Consider the following 18,868-nt stretch of genomic DNA (forward strand, 5'->3'; position numbering starts at 1 on the left):
GGTCCAGCATCCCTGCATCCCCTCTCCTCCTCAGGTCCAGCATCCCTGCATCCTCTCTCCTCCTCAGGCCCAGCATCCCTGCATCCACTCTCCTCCTCAGGCCCAGCATCCCTGCATCCCCTCTCTTCCTCAGGTCCAGCATCCCTGCATCCCCTCTCCTCCTCAGGTCCAGCAACCCTGCATCCTCTCTCCTCTTCAGGTCCAGCAGACCTGCATCTTCTAGAATGGTCTCAAATCAGACAAAGTTAGCTCACCACCACTCACCTGCCCCTAAACTAATCCAGCCACCATCACTGCCATCTCTGGCTGGACCACAGTACCAGCCTTGTCACTGTGCCCTAACATCTATTCTTCCCTTATCCCTTACTTGCTTCCACAGGACCAATCTCCGAAAAGCAAATCTGAGGCCTTACCATCTAGAGGTTCCCTGCTGCACTTAGGTATAAATCCAAACTCCTTCCCTAGACTCTGACCTGTGAAGCTCATGCAGCCTCCCATACTGCTACCCCACCTTTGTGCCTATAAAGCCCCTCCTGCTTCCACAATCTGCAGCCAGCAGCCACAGTGGCTTTTCTCGCAGTCCAGGCATTGCCCATCATGTGGACAGTGCGCAGGCTGTTCCCTCCCACCCTCTCAGCTTCCTACCCTCCTTTAGTGGGCTCGCAGGTCCACTGGTGTCAGGGGCCATCCTGGTTCCCCTTCAGAACACAGCGTAAACTATCTTCCATTTTCCTGCACTGTACCTGTCTCCCTCTCTCTGTCACAGCTACGCCCCCTCCAGGCATACAAAGTCAACCATAGGTGCTATGACTGGGGGGACCCTTCCACCCTGGTCACTGCTGTCTCAGAACCGAGCCTATGCCTGGCGCACAGAAGATACCACAAGTATATCTGGGAAATAAGCTACTGAGAGCCATGGCCTAAAGAGCTGGAGCTGTCACTAAAGACCCAGCAAGATACTCAGCAATTGTGCCTATCTAGGCAAGGATCCAAGCGTTAGTCAATCACAGATTTAAAAGCTGGGATGATTGCAATAAAGGAAAATGAAAGGCCGAAGAGCATGTGCCTGTATGTCCATGTTGCTACAGAACAGTGTGGCTGCCAAACGTAACTGTGGTATAAGGCCAGCACTAAGACTAGGAAGGCTGAGGCGGGAAAAACATGGTTCACAGCTGGCCTAGGCTACAGAGACTTCAAGACAGTCTGAGCCTGGCTAAAACAAAACGAAACAAAACAAGGGCTTGGGATGCAGCTGGGTGAGGTCATTTGTCTGGCATGTGCAAGGCTCCATCTCTAGCACTGCAAAAGTAAAAGACACACCACACACATACACACACACAAAGAAAAGGAAAAAGGGGAAGTAAATGAGCTCGAGCTCTCTGACCCTCTTCATTAAGAGGTGAGGTCTAACCCCCACTCCTTCATGAGCCAGCTCTGGTCACTGGATGCTATGGAACGGGACACAACAGGCACAGTGTTCTTTGTCTTTCTCAGCCTCACCAGCAAAAGGAATGCAGCTTCTGCCTACCTTGCAACCTTGCAACTTGGCCTTCACGTTGTGAAGAAGCCTGGACCACACAGTGACATCGTGTGCAGTGCTCTGGAGGTTGACTCAGCTGAGGACCCCATCAATAAGTGACAGAAGCCACTGCCAACTTCTAGACCTGAGAGAGGAAGGCTTTGGAACGGCCCAGCCCCAGGCAGTTAACTGCAACTTCATAAAAGGCACATGGGGTCATCCTGGAGGGATGAGTGGACCCTGTGACCTGGGGAGGGAAGTAACAACCCACCTACCCTCGGTGGGTCATCTACCGAGGTAGCTTGTTTTCTAGCCGTATGGAACCAGAACAGGGCTGGAGTGAGGTGAATTCTGCATGCATCACTGTGAATCCCTCAGAGGTAGGTTGGCCCTTCCAGCTGCGCAGCCTGGAACAAGCAGCTCGCTCCTTCTGAAGAGCTGAACTTTTCAGAGAAAGTAAGGATTGCGCCACCGTTTACAAACGAGTGTTTGAGGGCCCGCAGAGCTCCTGCCTGTGAGACTGGGGGACTAAATATCAGTTTCTCTCTACTGTTCAAAGTAGGGGGGCATTCTAGCTGAGCATGGTGGCACATACATGTAAATCCATTACCTGGAAGACTGGAGGGGGGGAGGATCCACCACTCCAGGCCAACCTTGCCTACACTATAAGATCCTGCCTCAAAAATAAAATATTCTAGAACTTTCACAGCTTAACTGGAATCTTTCTGTTAATACGTGGCCCTTGGCGCATAAGGGACCCACACAACCCTATTCCCAGCTTTACCATGTTGGGGAGTCACTTAACCTCTCTTCTGATTTTAGTAAGAATAAAATAAATGCAGAAATAAAATCTGTCCCCGTGCGTTTAAGTTTTGGGGCTCTGTGGGTGCACTGCCTCACGCCTCTGCTCTGCCTTTCCTATTTCTGGCCTGCCCACCTTGGAGCCAGGCTCCTAGAGGGAGTATGCACGCTTTTCCTTTAGGGCTGGTACACAGTTCTTCCTCCCGTGGCCTGGGTGATCTGAGTCACAGGCCACAGCTGGCCTGTACAAAGCAAACTCAGGTCCTCCGTTCTGGTGGCTGCGATGGGCTTTGTCTGGGTATTGTCCCCCAACACCTTCTAGAAATTTCAACATGGAGGGTGGGGCCCCAACTTGACTCAGGGGATCGTAGGCTGGAAAGGACTGTTCTAGAAGGCATGTGAATGCCGTCTCAGAGCTCTTTCTTCCTCTCTGCTGAAGACTTGGGAAATCTTAACACTTGTGGAAGGTTACGCGCCCACTGCATCTCAAGTTTATCCTCAGCCAGGTTCCAGATTCCTGGTTCGACCACCATCAGTCTGATGGCTAGCAGCCTGTGATGACTACAACTGTCAGCCTTCATAAGTCCTTTTTGAGACAGGGTCTCATGTAGCCCAATCTGGCCTTGAATCCCTCATAGTCAAATGACCCTGAACTTCTGATGTTCCTGCTTGTGCCTTCCAGGGGGCCGGAATTGCAGGTGTGAACAATCATTCCCAGATTAACCTTCATAAAACTTTTATTACATTTGCGTGTGCGTGCACACATGCGTGCACGCATCCATGTGTGTGTGCAAGTGACCATGCATGTGTAGAAGTCAGAGGACATTTCGTAGGAGCTATTTTCTCTTTCTGCCTTGTGGATCTCGGGGATCAAATTAAGCTTGTCAGGCTTGGCAACAAGAGTCTTTACCACTGCACCAGCCCGGCCTTCACACTTATTAGCTGCCACTTACTGAGTGGTAACGGGGCCCCAGGCTCTCCATGGAATTCACTTTAGAGACCATGTGATCACCCACACGTGACATGGACGGCTATTTGTCCTGGTTCACAACAGCTCAGGAGCCCAAGCAACTCACGTGGCTAATGAGCAAAGGTCCACATGGCAAGAAAGCCAGGCTCTGAGTCACAGATCATGTGATCCCCCCACATGGGGTGGCATGGGGTTTGCCCAGGGTGACCTGCAGCTGGCCTGATGTCACAGCGCAGAGGAAAAGAGTCTGGTTGCCCCCAAAGCCCTTTGATTTGACTGCCATTCTATAGGGCTGTGCTTCTCACAGTGCCCCTGTGACTAGGGAAATGAGTGGTCAGCTTGGGTTGTTAGGCCCATGCTGACCTATTGAGCAAGGGATCCTGGGGATGAGGGCCAGAATCTTCTTAAGACAGCTTATCAGGGGCTTCCAAGGACCCTGCCTTGGGTCCCCAGTGACTACAGCTCACTAACATTCAGAAAGAGTGAGGCCCCTAGGCAGCTGCCCTTTGTCCCGCGTGTGAGGGTTATGGGCAGAACACAAAGATCAAGTTGGCAGCAAATAAACATCCTGTTCAAGAATCTTCTCTGGCACGCCAGGCATGGTGGTGCATGTCTGTTAACCCCAGCACACAGAAGGTTGACGTGGAAGATCTCAAATTTGAGGCTAGCCTGGACTCCACTCTTACTGTCATACTGCCTCAACAAATTAACGCATTCACTCAGTCATCCACTCTCTCACACATGAACCTTCTGTGTCACAGGAGCTATTTCTAGACGCCTTCCTAGTGGCAGCAAAGGTGAGGGCTCTTTCAACAGTGGCACAGAGCTGGGCCCTACAGAATACACGGCAGGGATGTCCCTGGCGCCACGTGCAATCAATAACCCCCCCAAAGAACATGACAGGAAACAATTTTAAAAATCACCTTGCCTTTGCCAGGGACTCACAGCTGAGCAGTTTCCCCATCAGGAGACTATCCCCAGGAGAGTCCTGGGGAAACTGGGATAAGCCGGTCTTCCTGAGCAGCAAGGAAGGGGTTGCGTGCTGTTTGATGTGGCAGGGCTGCTCAGTCACCTGGAGGCCACCCAAGGGTCCCTGCAAAAGCCTCTGATCCTTACTTCCACTGGGTCTGCACCAAGGGTTGTCTCTCTTCCTGTGCTATCTACCCCCAGGCACATGTTCCCACCCCTTGTGCCCCTGTGACAGCTGCTCCTTGTCCTGTCAGCCTTCCTCAATCTCCTGCCTTCCTCGCGTCCTCCTCAAGTCCTATCTCCCTCCCTGCCTGTCTGGTAGAAGATGGAGACGCCATCTCAGACATTCCACAGGATGAAGCTAGACCATCTCTAAGGCAAGATCCCCTTTAAAGATTTGTAAGCCAGAAGCTTTCCGTGCACCGGTCAGAGCTGAGGCCTGAAGGACTCTATCTTGACTTGAATGACCAGGGAATCCCCTTTCTGGACTATATGATCTTTCCTCGTGTGTGTGTGTGTGTGTGTGTGTGTGTGTGTGTGTGTGTGTGTGTGTGTGTGTTGGTGGGGACAAGGGTGATCCACAAGCCTATTTTCTAGATGAAGAACCTGCACTGTTGAGGGACTCCTGGAGCTTAGAGTCATAGGGACAGCAGAGGGATAGAGAGCGAGACCAAGACTGAAAGGCAGGAGAGAGAGAGAAGAGAATCCCAGACCAGCATCATTTGAATTCATGGATACAGCAGATCTAATATTGCAACATTCTGACTCATGAGCTAAAAGGGCTATCATCTTTTTCTCTAACTTTTGTATTGCATAGGTCACTTCCAGAAGTATTGGAAGAGAGAGAGAAAAGGAAGAGGGAAGACAGTGGGGATGAAGTAATAAGGACATATGTGTATGAAAGTGACACAGCCAAAGTATTACCTTGCCGTGGAAGGATTGTCATCAAACTCTAACTTGCTGTGGACCCTGCATGCTACCCTACTGAACTGGCAAGGCAAGGTGTGCTCACTGGTGTAAGATTGGCATGACTGTTATAGGGGTAACCAGCCACTCTCCGCTTGGAACTGAGGACTGCTCCACCAGAAGGAAATAGGGTTTGGTACTGTACACGTGGTCAGAAGCCCATGTCATAGACCATCGTGAGGAAGCTACAAGCTACTGCTATCATTTTGCTGAATGGATTTATGTACACAAGTGCCTTGTAAGTATTTATATCAGTGCCCGGGGGAGAATCTTTCTGTTGCAATGAGAATAAGTGTTAAGTGCTTGGCCCTCAGTGAACCATTTCTGTCACCTACTTCCTCCAATGCTCAAGTGGGATAAAAGAACCTAGGTGGAGAAGGAAAGAGCAGAGTGATGTGAAATGCTGGCTTCTGGGCATGACGTGGCACCTATGACTATCACGCAAGACTGGGTTTGTCAATATTTTGCTAAGGAGGGGGAAAGAGCTCACAAAGTCCCACTCTTCCCCTAGGATTGGTAGAATTTGTTGAGGGAGAAAGAGACATTTTCTTCGGTGGTGTAGCCACTGGCAGGTTGCTTATGCTCCTGGAAATAACTCTCATGGGCGCTTCTAGAGGCAACCATCATGAAACTCACTGGGGCACCAACAAAGGTGTGAAGGGAGGAAAGGGACTGGTGAGGTCTGTCACAATCAAAATCACAATCAAAATCCATCACAGACAGAAGAGCCATGCCTCTTGTAACGAAGCATCCGGCTATTGTTTCAACTATCTCTTCTCTTCTCATCCAAAGCATCTTCCTGCCCACAGCTCAACTTTGTCCCCTCGACCACATGGCAGACCCTCTGCTCCCAACCCTCTTTTCTACAGCACTCAGTCTGGTTTCACATGCCAGAGACCTCTGAACATCAAATAATCTCAAGATATCCCTGCATTCTCGTCTGACAGATCAACCCTAACACCTAGTCCAGGGTCTTGAAACTGTTGACGTCTCTGGGCAGAGGGAGCGACGGTCCACCATTTATCTGCCTAACATCTCTGTTGGCTCATTCCTGCCCAGGCCATGTTGCAAAAGATGGGCCTGTGTCCCTGCAGTACTGTAGACGTTAGACAGCATGCAGTGCTCACACACACTCAAGCTCTTAGAGTTGGGATCCTGAATGCCCTCTGAGGGCCACGTGCTGAAGGCTTGATGCCCAGACTGTAGTACAACTGGGAAGAGATGGGACATTTAGGAGGTGGAGCCAAGTAGGAAGAAGTTAAGTCATTAGGGCTGTGACCTTGAAGGGGATACTGTGATCCCAGAGCTTTCCTTACTCCCTTTCCTTCTTAGCTGCCAGAATATGAACACGCCTCCTCCGCCATCCACTCCCGCCATGATAGACTGCTGCCAACACACATATCCGAAGCCCAGGGTCGAACAACCCTACCCTGAACCCTCTGCTTCAGAACGATTCTTTCCAGTTAGTGAGGTGATTCTCTCAGGCACTGGAAGCTACCACACAACCTGAAGTGACGATACCACCACCAACTTAACGTGTTCCTTCTGATTCTCTCACAAGCCTGCAGATTGCCATGACAAAGCCCCGGCATCTATCTAAGCAGGTGGCTTATGACTTCATAAAAGCATCTGGAAACAGGGCTGAATATACACAGAAAAACGCAGACAAATAAGAGGTGATACTTGGATTTTACGAAACTGGTGGGATATGGCTTGCTTCCCCAGGCCTTGGAGGTCCACAGGCCGCCGCTTTTAAATCCTGCTTGTGATGTGGATGTCATTTGCCCCAGCAAAACTCATGTTAAGATTTGGTTGGCTGCCAACACAGTGACATGTGGAGGTGGTGCCTTAAAGAGGGATTAATGTCTTCCTCGTGACACTAGATGGGTCCTCTTGGGAACAGACAGGTCTCAAGAGCAGTTTGCTCTGGCTAGCTTTTTTCCTCTCACATGTGCACATGCCCACCTGCCCTTTGGTCTACCGTGGCAGGAACCAGCAGGAGGCTCTTACCAGATGTTGCTCCCGGGCTTAGGTTCCAGCCGACCCAGAGCTCTTCCCTTTATAAACTACCCAGTCTCGGGTACTGTCTTACAGCAGCCAGGAGTGTTTTAAGACAACCCCACTGAAGACTGCGATACCCAAGATGGGTCTCACGCAGTCCGAGACTGGTCTCACACAGCCCGAGAAAGGTCTCACACAGCACGAGAAGGGTCTCACACAGCACAAGATGGGTCTCACGCAGTCTGAGACTGGTCTCGCACAGCCCGAGAAAGGTCTCACACAGCACGAGAAGGGTCTCACACAGCCCTACCTCCCAGATCGCCCAGCCTTTGTTCATGCTGTTGGATGTCATTTCCACACAACCTCAATACCAACCCATGTATCTTATAGACCAGGTTCTGCATGCATGGCGGGTCACATAGCAATAATTCATCCACTTCCTCAGCCACTACTTACAAGAAACACAGTCCCCACCCCAGGTCTAAGACAGCTGGAAGGCTAATTTGAATTTTAGAGGTGTAACCTTACCTAATGACTCAGGATTGTCCAGTGTCCCTGGCAAACAATTCCCATACTTTCATAGGCCACCCTGGTGGCCGATATGATCTGTAAAGCTGGGCGATCCCAAACAAGACAATCCTCCCCTGTGTCCAGGGCAGATGTGTAACAGCACAAGAACTTGAAGGAACTCTGGATGAACATGTGGAGCTATTAGATCCCAGAACTTGGGCCTGGGGGCCAGAGGCTGGGCGGAGAGGATGTCTCAGGAAAGGAAGGTGACATCTCCAGGGACAGGTGCCAAAGGCTGCCCTTATCACATGCAAACGGGATCTTTCAGGATAAACAAGTCAGAGAGCACCCAGGGATAGAAAGAGGCCAGAGCAGAGGACCTGATGAGATTCGGTTCTCACTCAAACCTGCAGCTGAGTAACCTAACAGGATGCTAAGCCCCACCCCAAAGGCTCTGACTCATAGATGTAAAGAGAGAGGCTGAAAATAGGTTATTTGGGGTTACACTCCTAGAAGCACAGGGTTGCAGTGTACCCATAAAAAGGAAAGAATTCATACAAACTGCAAAGGTGGCCCTGAACATTGCATTGCCAACTAGGCACCAAGAGGCTGGACACACAGCCTGGCAGGGATGGAGCCTCCTCACGGTTATTCAAAACAAACCACACTTCATTCAGTGGAGAGATAATCATAGGCACGCTATGGGGTAAACCTGAAGGAACCCATCTACAGCTCAGAATCTCCTCTAGAGACCCCAGGAACCACCATCTGAAGCAGGAAACTTAGCTGTGCAGAAGTCTGGGCCGAGACCATTTCTAGCTAAAGAAATGCTCCTTTGTTTGCGTGACCAGGCAATTGAATTGTGTGCAGAGACGCAGTCACCCAGGGAGGAGGCAAGCCCAAGAGGCTTCCGCAGGTTGGGTACAAATGGCCAAAAGACAGAAGTGGATCTTGGCTCCCAGATCTTTGCTTTTGGTGCTAGCCTAACCGCCTCCTTAAGCAGGCATCGGAATTGAAAATGAAAACTGTGTGGGTGAGGTATTTAAGATCGTACCCAGCAGCTGCCCCCTTTAAAGATCTGGCCTTCAGAACATTCCAGGCTGGGTCACTTATCAAATGGAGATTGACTTTTATCCGATTAACCCATGGAGAGGCATCCTTCTCCATCTCGCAGGAGCATTCTGGGGGAATAGCATTCTGCAGACTGCAGGGGAAAGTTGGGCCTTGGCTTCCCTCCCGCTCGGCCAGTGGAAAATTACAAAGAAGACAGAGCTGTCCTCCGTCTCATCTTTTCATCAGCCCTTCCCCGGGCACAGGAAAACATATAGAGTAACCCCTCCCCCCAAATAAAACCAATGAAGGATCCTTCACTTACCTGGGGCGGAGAGAAGTCTGGGAGGTGGTGGAGGTGGAGGCGGAGGGGGTAGAGGAGGTGGGGGCCGGCACTGGCAGATGTGTTGGCAGCTGTCGGTCACCTTAGAACAAGACTTCTGGGGCTCAGCATGCGTCACCTGCAGATACGAATATAGCCAGGAGACATAGGAGGCCACGAGATAGCTAGAAGCTGAACCGAGCCTGCCCCAGGTCCCTTCCGGGCCACAGCTTGGGATTCTTCATTAAGACCAAAGTCGGCAGAATAGACAGGAGTCAAAGGGGGCTATACCCAGAGAGTGGCCGTCTTCTCCGTCGTCTAAGTCCCATACCCGCTTCTTACTCCTTGAGACAGCACAGGTCAAACCCTCACCTGTCCAGTAATAGCTCGCTCAGTCTTTCTGTGTCTGTGAGGGACAGTGTCCCCCATGTTGGAAAGGGAACCTACCTGGCTGGGCCTTGGTCTGTTTCACATGTGATCAAGGGGTAGGATAACCTTCTGATGTTCTCTAGATAGCATCTGAGTAGTTTGTGGGGAACACATCGACCAAATCATCAGGTCCCTCCCAGCGGCCCCCAAGTGCTTCCTCACTATCCAGAGGACCTCATGGCTCACAAGTCACAGAACAAGCAGCCCCTGGCAAACCTCCACGCATCCGCCTTTCCCTGCCCCACCTTCCTGCCATCCCTGGCCACTGCATATACTGTCCTGGTGGCTGGAATGTCTCCCACCTGACCCACTTTGCTGTCACTTCCTTGGCCAGGCTGTATCTCCTTCTCAGAGGTTTCCTGGTATCAGGTCTAATTTCCGCTACTTAGTTCCAGCCTGTCTTCACTGTTGGACAGTAAACTATGTCAGTACAGGGCTATGCCTTGGCTTCTCTCTCACTATTAAAACCAACACCCAAGGGAAGGGCCCAACGTTCCCAGAGAGCTGGCCATTGAATGGATAAACATCAAAGACTAGACCAGAACCTCTGCCTCGTCGGTACTGGGCCTGGGGTTTTCCCAGGATGCATCTCTGCTTCTTGAAGTCAGCTGCAGAAGTCTGTGATCACCAGTGGTTCCTCAGTCTAGCTGTGCCTGGAACCCAGCAGGCAGCTTCGGCACATTCCTTCCTTAGCCTTACCTATAACCAGTGAACTGAGACTTTTTCAGGGGAGCTGAGCCTGGGGGGGCGGGGTTTGCTTCAGTCTCCCAGTCAAACACAAAGAGAGCCATCCTAAGAACCATGGGTTAGACAGTTGCTGGTGTCCCTCCATATGCAGAAGATTGTAAATCCATGAATCCAAAACAGACTTCAAGATAAGAAAAGACTTGGGAGCAGTCCCTTGCCTCAGTGGAAGGCATAGTTAATTATTCTGGCTTCACATGGGCAAAGAGAAACACAGAATACCAATGTCCCTGCAACTTCCACTCTGTCATTGCAGGTGACTCTCCTAGGGTCCCTCAGCTGTGTGAGAGAGGGCACAGGACCTGGTGCCACCTGTGTACTTGGTGGAACAGCAGCTGCATACAGTGGATGTCAGGATGGCCGTGAGAGGCTGGACCAATACAGCCCCAACTTACCACCTATGAAGTCAATGGGCTCCTACAGACTACCTCTTGGTATTTTCCAAGGCCACTGGCTACGTTTCTGACCCTGGAAGGCAGCCCTGTCTCCCGAGGGAAGGGTGTATCCTTAGAGTATGCGCTCCCTTCATTCCTGCACCAACATGATTCAATTGTCAGAGTTGGAGGTAAAAAAACCAGACTCTACTGTAGGTCTGAGGCTCTCCCACAATCAGGCCTGACCCCTGCCCTGCTCCAGACCATCATTGTCTGAGACTCGGAGCTCGAGCGTGCAAACTTCACACCACGCCCAGCCAAAGCAATTACTTTTCCAGTTTTCAGAGACACACTCAATGCAGGAGATTTCAGGAAGAGTGCATTGGATTGACCTGGCCTGACACAATAACCTACTTTTTCTGTGAGGGGATATAAGGGTACAGGTCCACGAGGTGTTTAATGTGATCAAATGACAGGCAAGACAATTGAGATCAGTTTTCAAGACTGAAGGAAGAAGAAATGAAGGAGCTTGCTCATTGCATTTTAAACATCAGCGGCTCCTGGTCTCTCATGTGAAGGCTCCGCTGAGACCCAAGGGGACATCTGACTGACCTTACGGAAGGGCCATGTCTGAGCTGGCGGTCCTTCTTGCCAAGGGGTGGGCTCTAGCTGGGACCCCTCTGGAGTTTTATATAGGCAGTTCTGCATGAGCCCAAGACTGATAATTCTCTGTCCATTGAATCCTTTATCTACCAACAAGCTTCACTTCCCCTTTCAAACCCCTTTCTTACCCAATGGCCTGGAACAAGCTGCTCCTGCAGCCTGCCTTTGGCCTCCCTGATCCCTGCTTTTCCTTGGCCGTGCAAAGATCTCCTCTTTGGGGCAAGTCCCCTGCTGTTTTATACTGTCTGTCTGCTCACACAAAACCACAGGTGTCTCAGGCAGACACGTAGGTGGCCTGTGTCATGTTCGTCCTGAGCATGTGACATGCCAAGCCCTGTTAGTGACATGCTGTCTTCCCTTCATGAGAACAGATACGAGAAGCTTAATAGCTACACAGTACGTGAGACGATGAGACTAAATAACGGACTCGGTGTCCAGTGCAACACTGTCAGAGCCCAGGGACCACCTGAGGCTTGCCTTTGATACTTTCCTCCTTTACTGTGAAGGCTTCTGTTTGATTCACAGCTCCAGGGACATCCATCACGGCGGGACATGCCCGGCAGCAGTAGGCTGATGTGGCCAGTCACATTGTGTCCACCGTCAGGACGCAGAGGGACGTAGGTGCGGACAGAGGCAAACAGGCACTTTATTGGGAACAGAGCTAGAGCTCATTCGTGGGATATTCTGGCTGAGAATTGGGCTGTATTTTGCCCATGTCCTGAGAACGCGACTTAAATTCAAGACCAATATGTGTGACTCTCACATTCAGTGTGGATGTTGCTTCCTTAACAAGTCCATGTTCTCTGCTGCTTGAATCCATGCCTACTGAGTAGTGCCTGCCTCCTACCTAATATCGCTAGGGAAACTTCCTTGTGAAATCTGAATGGTGGATAAACATGAAACAACACTGCTGCTGGACAATATCCCCAGTATCGTATGGAATATACTTATGCTAACAGCCAAAATGGGCTTTGCATCTGCTCAATATGATAAACCTGCCCTCACCATAGACCTCTTTGCCCCTTGTCTTGTGCCATGGAATTGGAATCCATCCTCCCAGGCAACCTAGGCTGAGATGTCTAAAGTGACAATCTGAGACATTGTCATGTCTGACTTTGAACTCTCCATTGTCCCCAGGAGTCCTAGATTCAAATCTCCCCTTCAAGACAGTCAGGGCCTTGCCTCTTCCTCTTCTCCCAGGTTTTTTCATGCTTCGTCCTTGCCCTTGGCTTCAGCCTGTTCCCTCTGTCAAGATCCTGACCTCTCTCGCGTCTCAGTGGTGACACCTCAGTGGGAGGTTTCTTGGACTCTCCTTCCAGGTCTAAAGCCATTTGTTCCTCCTGAGAGCTTTTGCCTACAATAACTTGTCTAATGACCTCGCTGACACAGCCTGCCAGTGCCACAAGGACAGGGACCACAAGCTACTTGCACTTGACGCACAACCTGTCATCCAGGAGGTGCCCGGTAAATGTTGCTGCTGGGAAAGGCAAGCCGGGGAGCTAAGTGTAAGAATCAGCTTCTGCCAGGTCTGGGAGAGCTCGGCTTTTGTGCCTGCACACAGGGACGCACAAGGCCGGATCCAAGCCTGTCTCTCTGGCAGTTGCTTTAGACGAGTGCCTACAAGGATGACGGCTTCTGGCATCTCTTAAGGAGATAGGCCAGCACCACAGTGACCTGAGGAGACACACTCCTGTCACACCTAATAAATCTGCCAGCCCGTCGTCCTCTTCCCTTACAAGAAAAAAAAAATAGACTGAAGTGAACTTAGAAGAAACCCAAATCACAAAACCTCCATTCTGGACACACTAAAAAGGGCGGTGGTTAAGGAACGTCCCTACCAACCTTTGGCAATTAAAATGCCATTGGACTCAAGCAACTCAGTGTCTTATCTTGCCATAGCCAGAAGTTGCTGCCAATTTCAAGGGAGGAACCTGCCGCATGAGGGACCAAGGTTTCTTGCCTCATCAACTGGTCCATTAATCACAAGACAGTTATACGGAGCCTATCTTTTAACCCTCTGGAGGATTCTTGGGAAGGATGCTCATGGAAGCAGTGATGGTTTCGAGCTCTTTCTCTATGTTGGGGAAACTCCTATGACCTGACAGGTTTATCCTCTCCACTTAAAGAGGAACACAGTCTTAAGAGCTCACAAGCTTCTTCCTCCCTCCTGTGTTCCTTCCTAAATCCAGCTCTCCTGCTTATAAACAAGACCCACTCATTCCCAAGCCCCCTTCCTTTCCTCTGCTCCCTCTGTCCTTATCATTTGCAGATTAATTTTGCAGAGCTTCAAGCCAAGATCTTGCCCATTCTATTTAACTGGAGGATTCTTTTCTAATTGATTTTCATGAGAATTGATTTGTATTGAGTTTGAGAATCTGAAACACACTGGCGCAATTGCTCCTGTAAAAAGCTGCCTGGCTGTAGGACACTCGGAGCTGGGGTTTTTGTTTTGTTTTGCTTTGCTTTATTCATCCTTTGGAGGGTAGGCAGGTGGCAGTGACCCTTCTCTTTAGATCCCTCTAAAGCGTGGGGCAGCCAGCACTCTAGTCCCAAGGCAATGTCATCAGTGCTCTCTTGGTCCTCATGGAAAGATCTTTGGGGAGGCAGAGAACGAAGCATGTGCATGCACAGACAGGTGAACTCCGAGATGGAGCCCAGCTAGAAGCTGAACCGAGGTTCCTTGTCTCAATGGCCCAAGTATTGAGAAGTGACAAGGACACAGAGCAAGTTTAAACAAAGCAATCATAAGCCAGGGGCAGGCCAGAGCAGAGGAAGCCGAAACACTGGACTGTGCTGGGGATGGGGTGTCTCTAGAGGGTGACGGAGATGCGGGGTCTGCCCAGGGATGTTAGGGCAGATAGTGCCTTACATCCCAGTAACAGCAGGGACAGCTTCTAACCACGTTGCCTGGGATCCAGGTGAAGTACCCAGTCAACAAGTACTTACTCCATAGCAGGAAGAAAGGAGAAAGTCAGGCTCAGAGAGCTGCAGGATGCTGTCCAGGTGCTTAGGACAAAGGCAAAGGACAGAGCTGGGCACGGGAATTCTGGGCAGGACCAGAGAATGTCCCATCCAACCTCTCTCTGCCTTGAGGAGAAACTGCAGCTGGTAGGTGCTTGCTTAGTCCCTCCTCTGCAAACTAGGGGACCAAAGTTTTTCTCCTCTGGCGGTCTGGACAGGTGCTCTGCATGAATGGTGGGTCACGTGGCAATAATTCCTCCACCTCCCCAGCCATTATTTACAAGAAACACAGTCCCCACCCCAGTTTGGAGACCCTAGGAAAGCTTATTCAAAGTTTAGGGGTGGAATCTGGTAGGAAAAACAAGGAACCATAGTGGGATTCTTTCTCTTTTTAAGTTCGTTTCTTTTCCCAAATGCTGCAGTAGAGATTACAATGAGGTCTCAGTACCTTTCTGTGCCAAGTTCGATCCTGCCGGTCTTAGGCACGACTGAGGCTCTTTATGAAGCTTATCTTTTGGGGGGTTAGAGCATGCTTTTCTTTCTTCCCAACTGTATCCAGGATCAATCAGTGAGTGACTAGAGAAAACGCTTTGAATTGACCCCACCCCCTTCTCAGGAGGCCTTTATGGTCTCTCACCTGAACGAAGCCCCAGAGAGGGTGAAGCGCACAGTGCAGCAGTAGTGAGGGCCAGCAGCAGCCACGGCGCAGCACCAGGTCCCGGAGTAGCATCTCGATCCGCGGCGCCCACTGGTGGGCTGAACTGTCAAGGGAGCAAGGCTTGAAACAGATGGACACTGTGCAGGCACAGTAGCATCAATTCACGTCCCAACGCGGCGAGAACTCACTTGCCCCGCACTTTGGGGCACCTGCGCGAAGCAAGCCTTCATTTTTGTTCCAGTGTGTACATTTTCCGACTCTCAGTGCATCCCTGAACTCACACCCAACCCTGGCGCACACCCCCTCCCCCTCAGAATACTGCGTGCACACCTTGATCCCATACACGCCTCCAGAAAGACTCAAACACACTAACTGAACCTCATTCCGCCTCAGAAACTGCCTTGCACAACTCTCACGAAGAGTAAGCTTCAAACCCGGCGAAAACCACTCACTCTGCGCGCGCACGCACTGTGACCCCCGTGCACTGCCACCGACTCCCGCCCGCACACTCTTTGACTCTGCATGCACAGTACCACCAAATCACTCGCTGCCTGCAACCTCTCTGCCCCAAGGACTTCACTGCGCACACTGGTACTTAGGGCACCTCGGTGCGTGCCCCCATTGGCCGCCCAAGCCCCAGCTCCTGCTCCCGGGCAGGCGTAGGTTTTCCCGAACGCCCCCATGCCCGCCCGCACCCCTCCGATGCCTCACGCCACCTAGTCTGGCGGCGAGCCCCACCGATCCGAGACACGGGGAAGGGAGGTCAGGTTTCCCCCCCACAGCAGCTCTGTTTCTCAAACGCAGGACTGCCCCCATTTAAAGCCAGCCGCCTCCCCAGTCCCCCGCCCTCTAGGCGGGGCCTCCAAGCTCACCCTGGCGGCTGCGCGGGCGCTCGGGGGCTTCACTCGCAGCGGAAGAGCGCGGGGCGCTGGAGCAAAAGTTTGCGCGCCGCTTGGGCCTCTAGGGCAGCTGATCTGGGGACCCGGGGCGCGGCGCGCTTGCACTGAGCTCCGGGCTGCGCTTGGCCGAGCGCGGGCCGGGAAAGGCGGCCAGCCCCAAGCCCAGGGCCCAGGATGGACTGCCCAGGCAGAGGGCGGGGAAAGTGTCCTCGGATCCTTGGGGAGCTGGCCGCGCGAGCCCTCCTCCAACCCTGCCGTGGGTCCCTGCGCCGCCAGGGTCCCCGCCCTTCCCGGTGGCGCCGCGCGGCTGTCCGGGGCGCGTGGTGCCGGGGGTCCCTCGGGAGGTAGCGGGCGAGAGACGCCGGCCCGGAGCGCCCGCTCCGGCAGCAGGGCCGCGGGCGGAGGCGAAATAAATAATGCACGAAAAAGGAAAACAGACGTGAGCGGAGCCAGAGCCTCGCCCGCCTCCCTCCCGGGCTGCGCTCCCGCCCGCGCTCCCTGCTGCCGCGGCCGCCAGCGCCGCTGCAGTGATTCCTCGTCTCCATCTAGCGAGGCTATTGTGTATTGGGCGCTTAATAATTTATTTATTCACCCTAGAGGCCAAGGACTCCCAGTGACAGTGGCATCCTGCTCCTGGCTTGCCCTTCCCTCAAGTTCATCCCCAGGCTGCTGGAAGGTGGTAGTGAGATCTGACTAGTGGGATCCCAGTCTGAGCGCCATCCTCCCGGATGTCCCCTTTCCCTGCAGGCTCTGCGGGTGCCGGACTGGGAGGGTACAGGCTAGCCCTCCAGTGCGATGTGACTGACCTCCCTCCCCTCGACTGTCGAGACCTCAGGACTCTCCTCCTTTACAATGCTGAGTCTTGGAGAGAAAGGGGAGTCGCGACGTCCCAGGGAGAGCCTTCCCCCCCGGGGGGGGAGCTTTTCCTAGGCCACCCGCAAACTCCTGTTTAAAGGCAAGATTATCAACAAGTCGGTTCTTCAGGAAGAAGCTGGTTGCATCTTGTTCAAAGGAGCTCGCTGCTTCTACCTCCCAGGAATCTTCGCGGGCGCCATGGAGGAGCCCTGCTCATCTGTCCATGGCGCTTTATAAGCGCTCTGATTGATGGTCTCTGGAGGTGGGGGTGTGACAATCCCAGGCAAAATCCCCAAGAGTTGGGCAATCCTGTTTTGGGCTTGGGTGAGAGAGCCAGGGGCTTAAAGTGGTGGGTAGATACCGCAGCTACCTCAAAGTGACTTTGTTCTTGTCTGTTCCCAAGGGCACCCTCCAGTCACTCCACGTAAACCCACACCTAAGTATAAACCGCTCCTCAAACCAGGTTTCAGACCAATTTTCCAGTAGCTTCCTTCATCAGAGCACATAGCAAGGCCTTCCCTTCTTACTGCATGCCTGGCTGATGTACATGTGTGCCCTACCGATACCCAGTTCTATACAGCAGATGTGAGGGAAGGCTTGCCCCTTCCAAGAACGGGGAGCAGGGTGTGGGGTTGGCAGGTAAGGGAAGCCATAACATCATTCCACTGTTACTGAGACAGGGGTCTGCACTTAGGAAGAGAGTCGAGGAATAGAAGCTAGGGAAAGACTGCCAGGATAAAGGGACCTAGGGAACGTGTCAATAATTTTGTTAATCCCTTCGGCAAAAACTATGGAGACGTGTGTCCCTTCATTAATTCAGTCATTCATTCCTTGCAGTATCCATAGGCACCTAGTACAACAGTAACAAATGTCTGTAACCAATCACATGCTATTAGGTCAGGGAGATGGGATGGGAGGAACCACTGATGAGAAAGGAGCTTCCCCAAACAGTGTGGAAAAAGGGAATGGAGCCTAGACCTGAGGCCTGTCCGTCAACAGAAATAAAATGATGTCGGATGCTTTCATGTCTTTGAAAATGTAGCTTAAGCCAGTATAGGACTCCAGTCTTTAACTGAGACAACAGCACCAGGTACCTGGAGCCCTTGGCTACTTGAAAAATATTACTCATGCCACATTTTTTTTTTTTTTAGTTTTTCGACACAGGGTTTCTCTGTAGCTTTGGACCCCTGTCCTGGAACTAGCTCTTGTAGCCCAGGCTGGCCTCGAACTCACAGAGATCTGCCTGCCTCTGCCTCCCTAGTGCTAGGATTAAAGGCGTGCACCACCGCCTGGCCTCATGCCACATTTTAAGCTCCGTTCTCATCGTCCTGGGAGGCTAAGTTATTGTTCCGAGTGGAAAGTCCGGTGTAGTTGGTTCTTTGTTCTTTGTTTTTGTTTTCTCTTTGGGGGCCCGCCACCCAGCTTCCAAGTAAATACACAGAAACGTATTCTTACTTATGAATGCCCAGCCTTAGCTTGGCTTGTTTCTAGCCAACTTTTTAAACTTAAACTATGCCATTTCTCTTTAACTATGTTTTGCCTCTGGGCTTTTTCCCTTTCTTTATTTGATATATCGTTCTTTCCTGCTTACTCTGTGGCTGGCTATGTGGCTGTGAAACTGGCCCCTGGTGTCTTCCTCTCCTTTTCTTGTTCCTTGCTTCTTGCTTTTCTGTACCCAATATTTCTCCTCCTGTTTATTCTCTCTGCCTGTCAGCCCAGCCTATCCTTTCTTCTCCCAAGCTATTTGCTGTTCAGCTCTTCATTAGGCCAATCAGGTGTTTTAGGCAGGCACAGTAACACAGCTTCTCAGAGTTAAACAAATGCAACATAAATGAATGCAACACATCTTTGCATCATTAAAACAAATACTCCACAGTATAACGAATGTAATCTTAAACTAATATCCCACAACAGTCCAGAGATGTTTCCTAGGCAGAAGCACACAACTCTTGCCCTAAGAGTCACAGATACTAACTTTTGATGGGGTCAAGGCATTCTTGACTGGGGTATAGCTCAGTTGTTGGAGTGCTTACTGTACACAAAGCTCTGGATCCTAGGTACAGCATAAACAGGCATGGTAGTGCACTCAGGAGGTAGAAGCAGAGCCAGGAAGATGAGAATTTCAAGGTCATCCTTAGCTACATAGCAAGTTGAAGACAAGCCTGGGTGGGTTTGTA

At 51.5% G+C, this 18,868-nt stretch overlaps 1 protein-coding gene across 4 annotated transcripts in view; it reads right to left on the bottom strand.

Annotated features, from left to right (window-relative positions):
- Prima1 (proline rich membrane anchor 1) overlaps positions 1-16,202 on the bottom strand; it is a 56,963-nt gene extending 40,761 nt beyond the window's left edge. For 2 of the 4 annotated variants that reach the window (XR_003377165.1, XM_005343487.3), the window contains exons 1-3: positions 15,810-16,202; positions 14,917-15,040; positions 9,112-9,247 (exon numbers count right to left, since the gene is read on the bottom strand). Coding sequence is in view for 3 of the 4 variants with exons in the window: in XM_005343487.3 (XP_005343544.1) it covers positions 9,112-9,247; positions 14,917-15,009 (229 nt within the window). In the remaining variant the exon portion in view is untranslated. Of the gene's footprint in view, positions 1-9,111; positions 9,248-14,916; positions 15,041-15,541; positions 15,576-15,653; positions 15,717-15,809 lie in introns of those variants that run through there. The other 2 variants (XM_026780880.1, XM_026780882.1) reach the window with 2 other exon arrangements.
- Positions 16,203-18,868: the final 2,666 nt, after the last annotated feature.

The sequence above is a fragment of the Microtus ochrogaster genome, chromosome 1 (assembly GCF_000317375.1).
Source record: "Microtus ochrogaster isolate Prairie Vole_2 chromosome 1, MicOch1.0, whole genome shotgun sequence".
In the NCBI taxonomy this organism is placed as follows: domain Eukaryota; kingdom Metazoa; phylum Chordata; class Mammalia; order Rodentia; family Cricetidae; genus Microtus; species Microtus ochrogaster.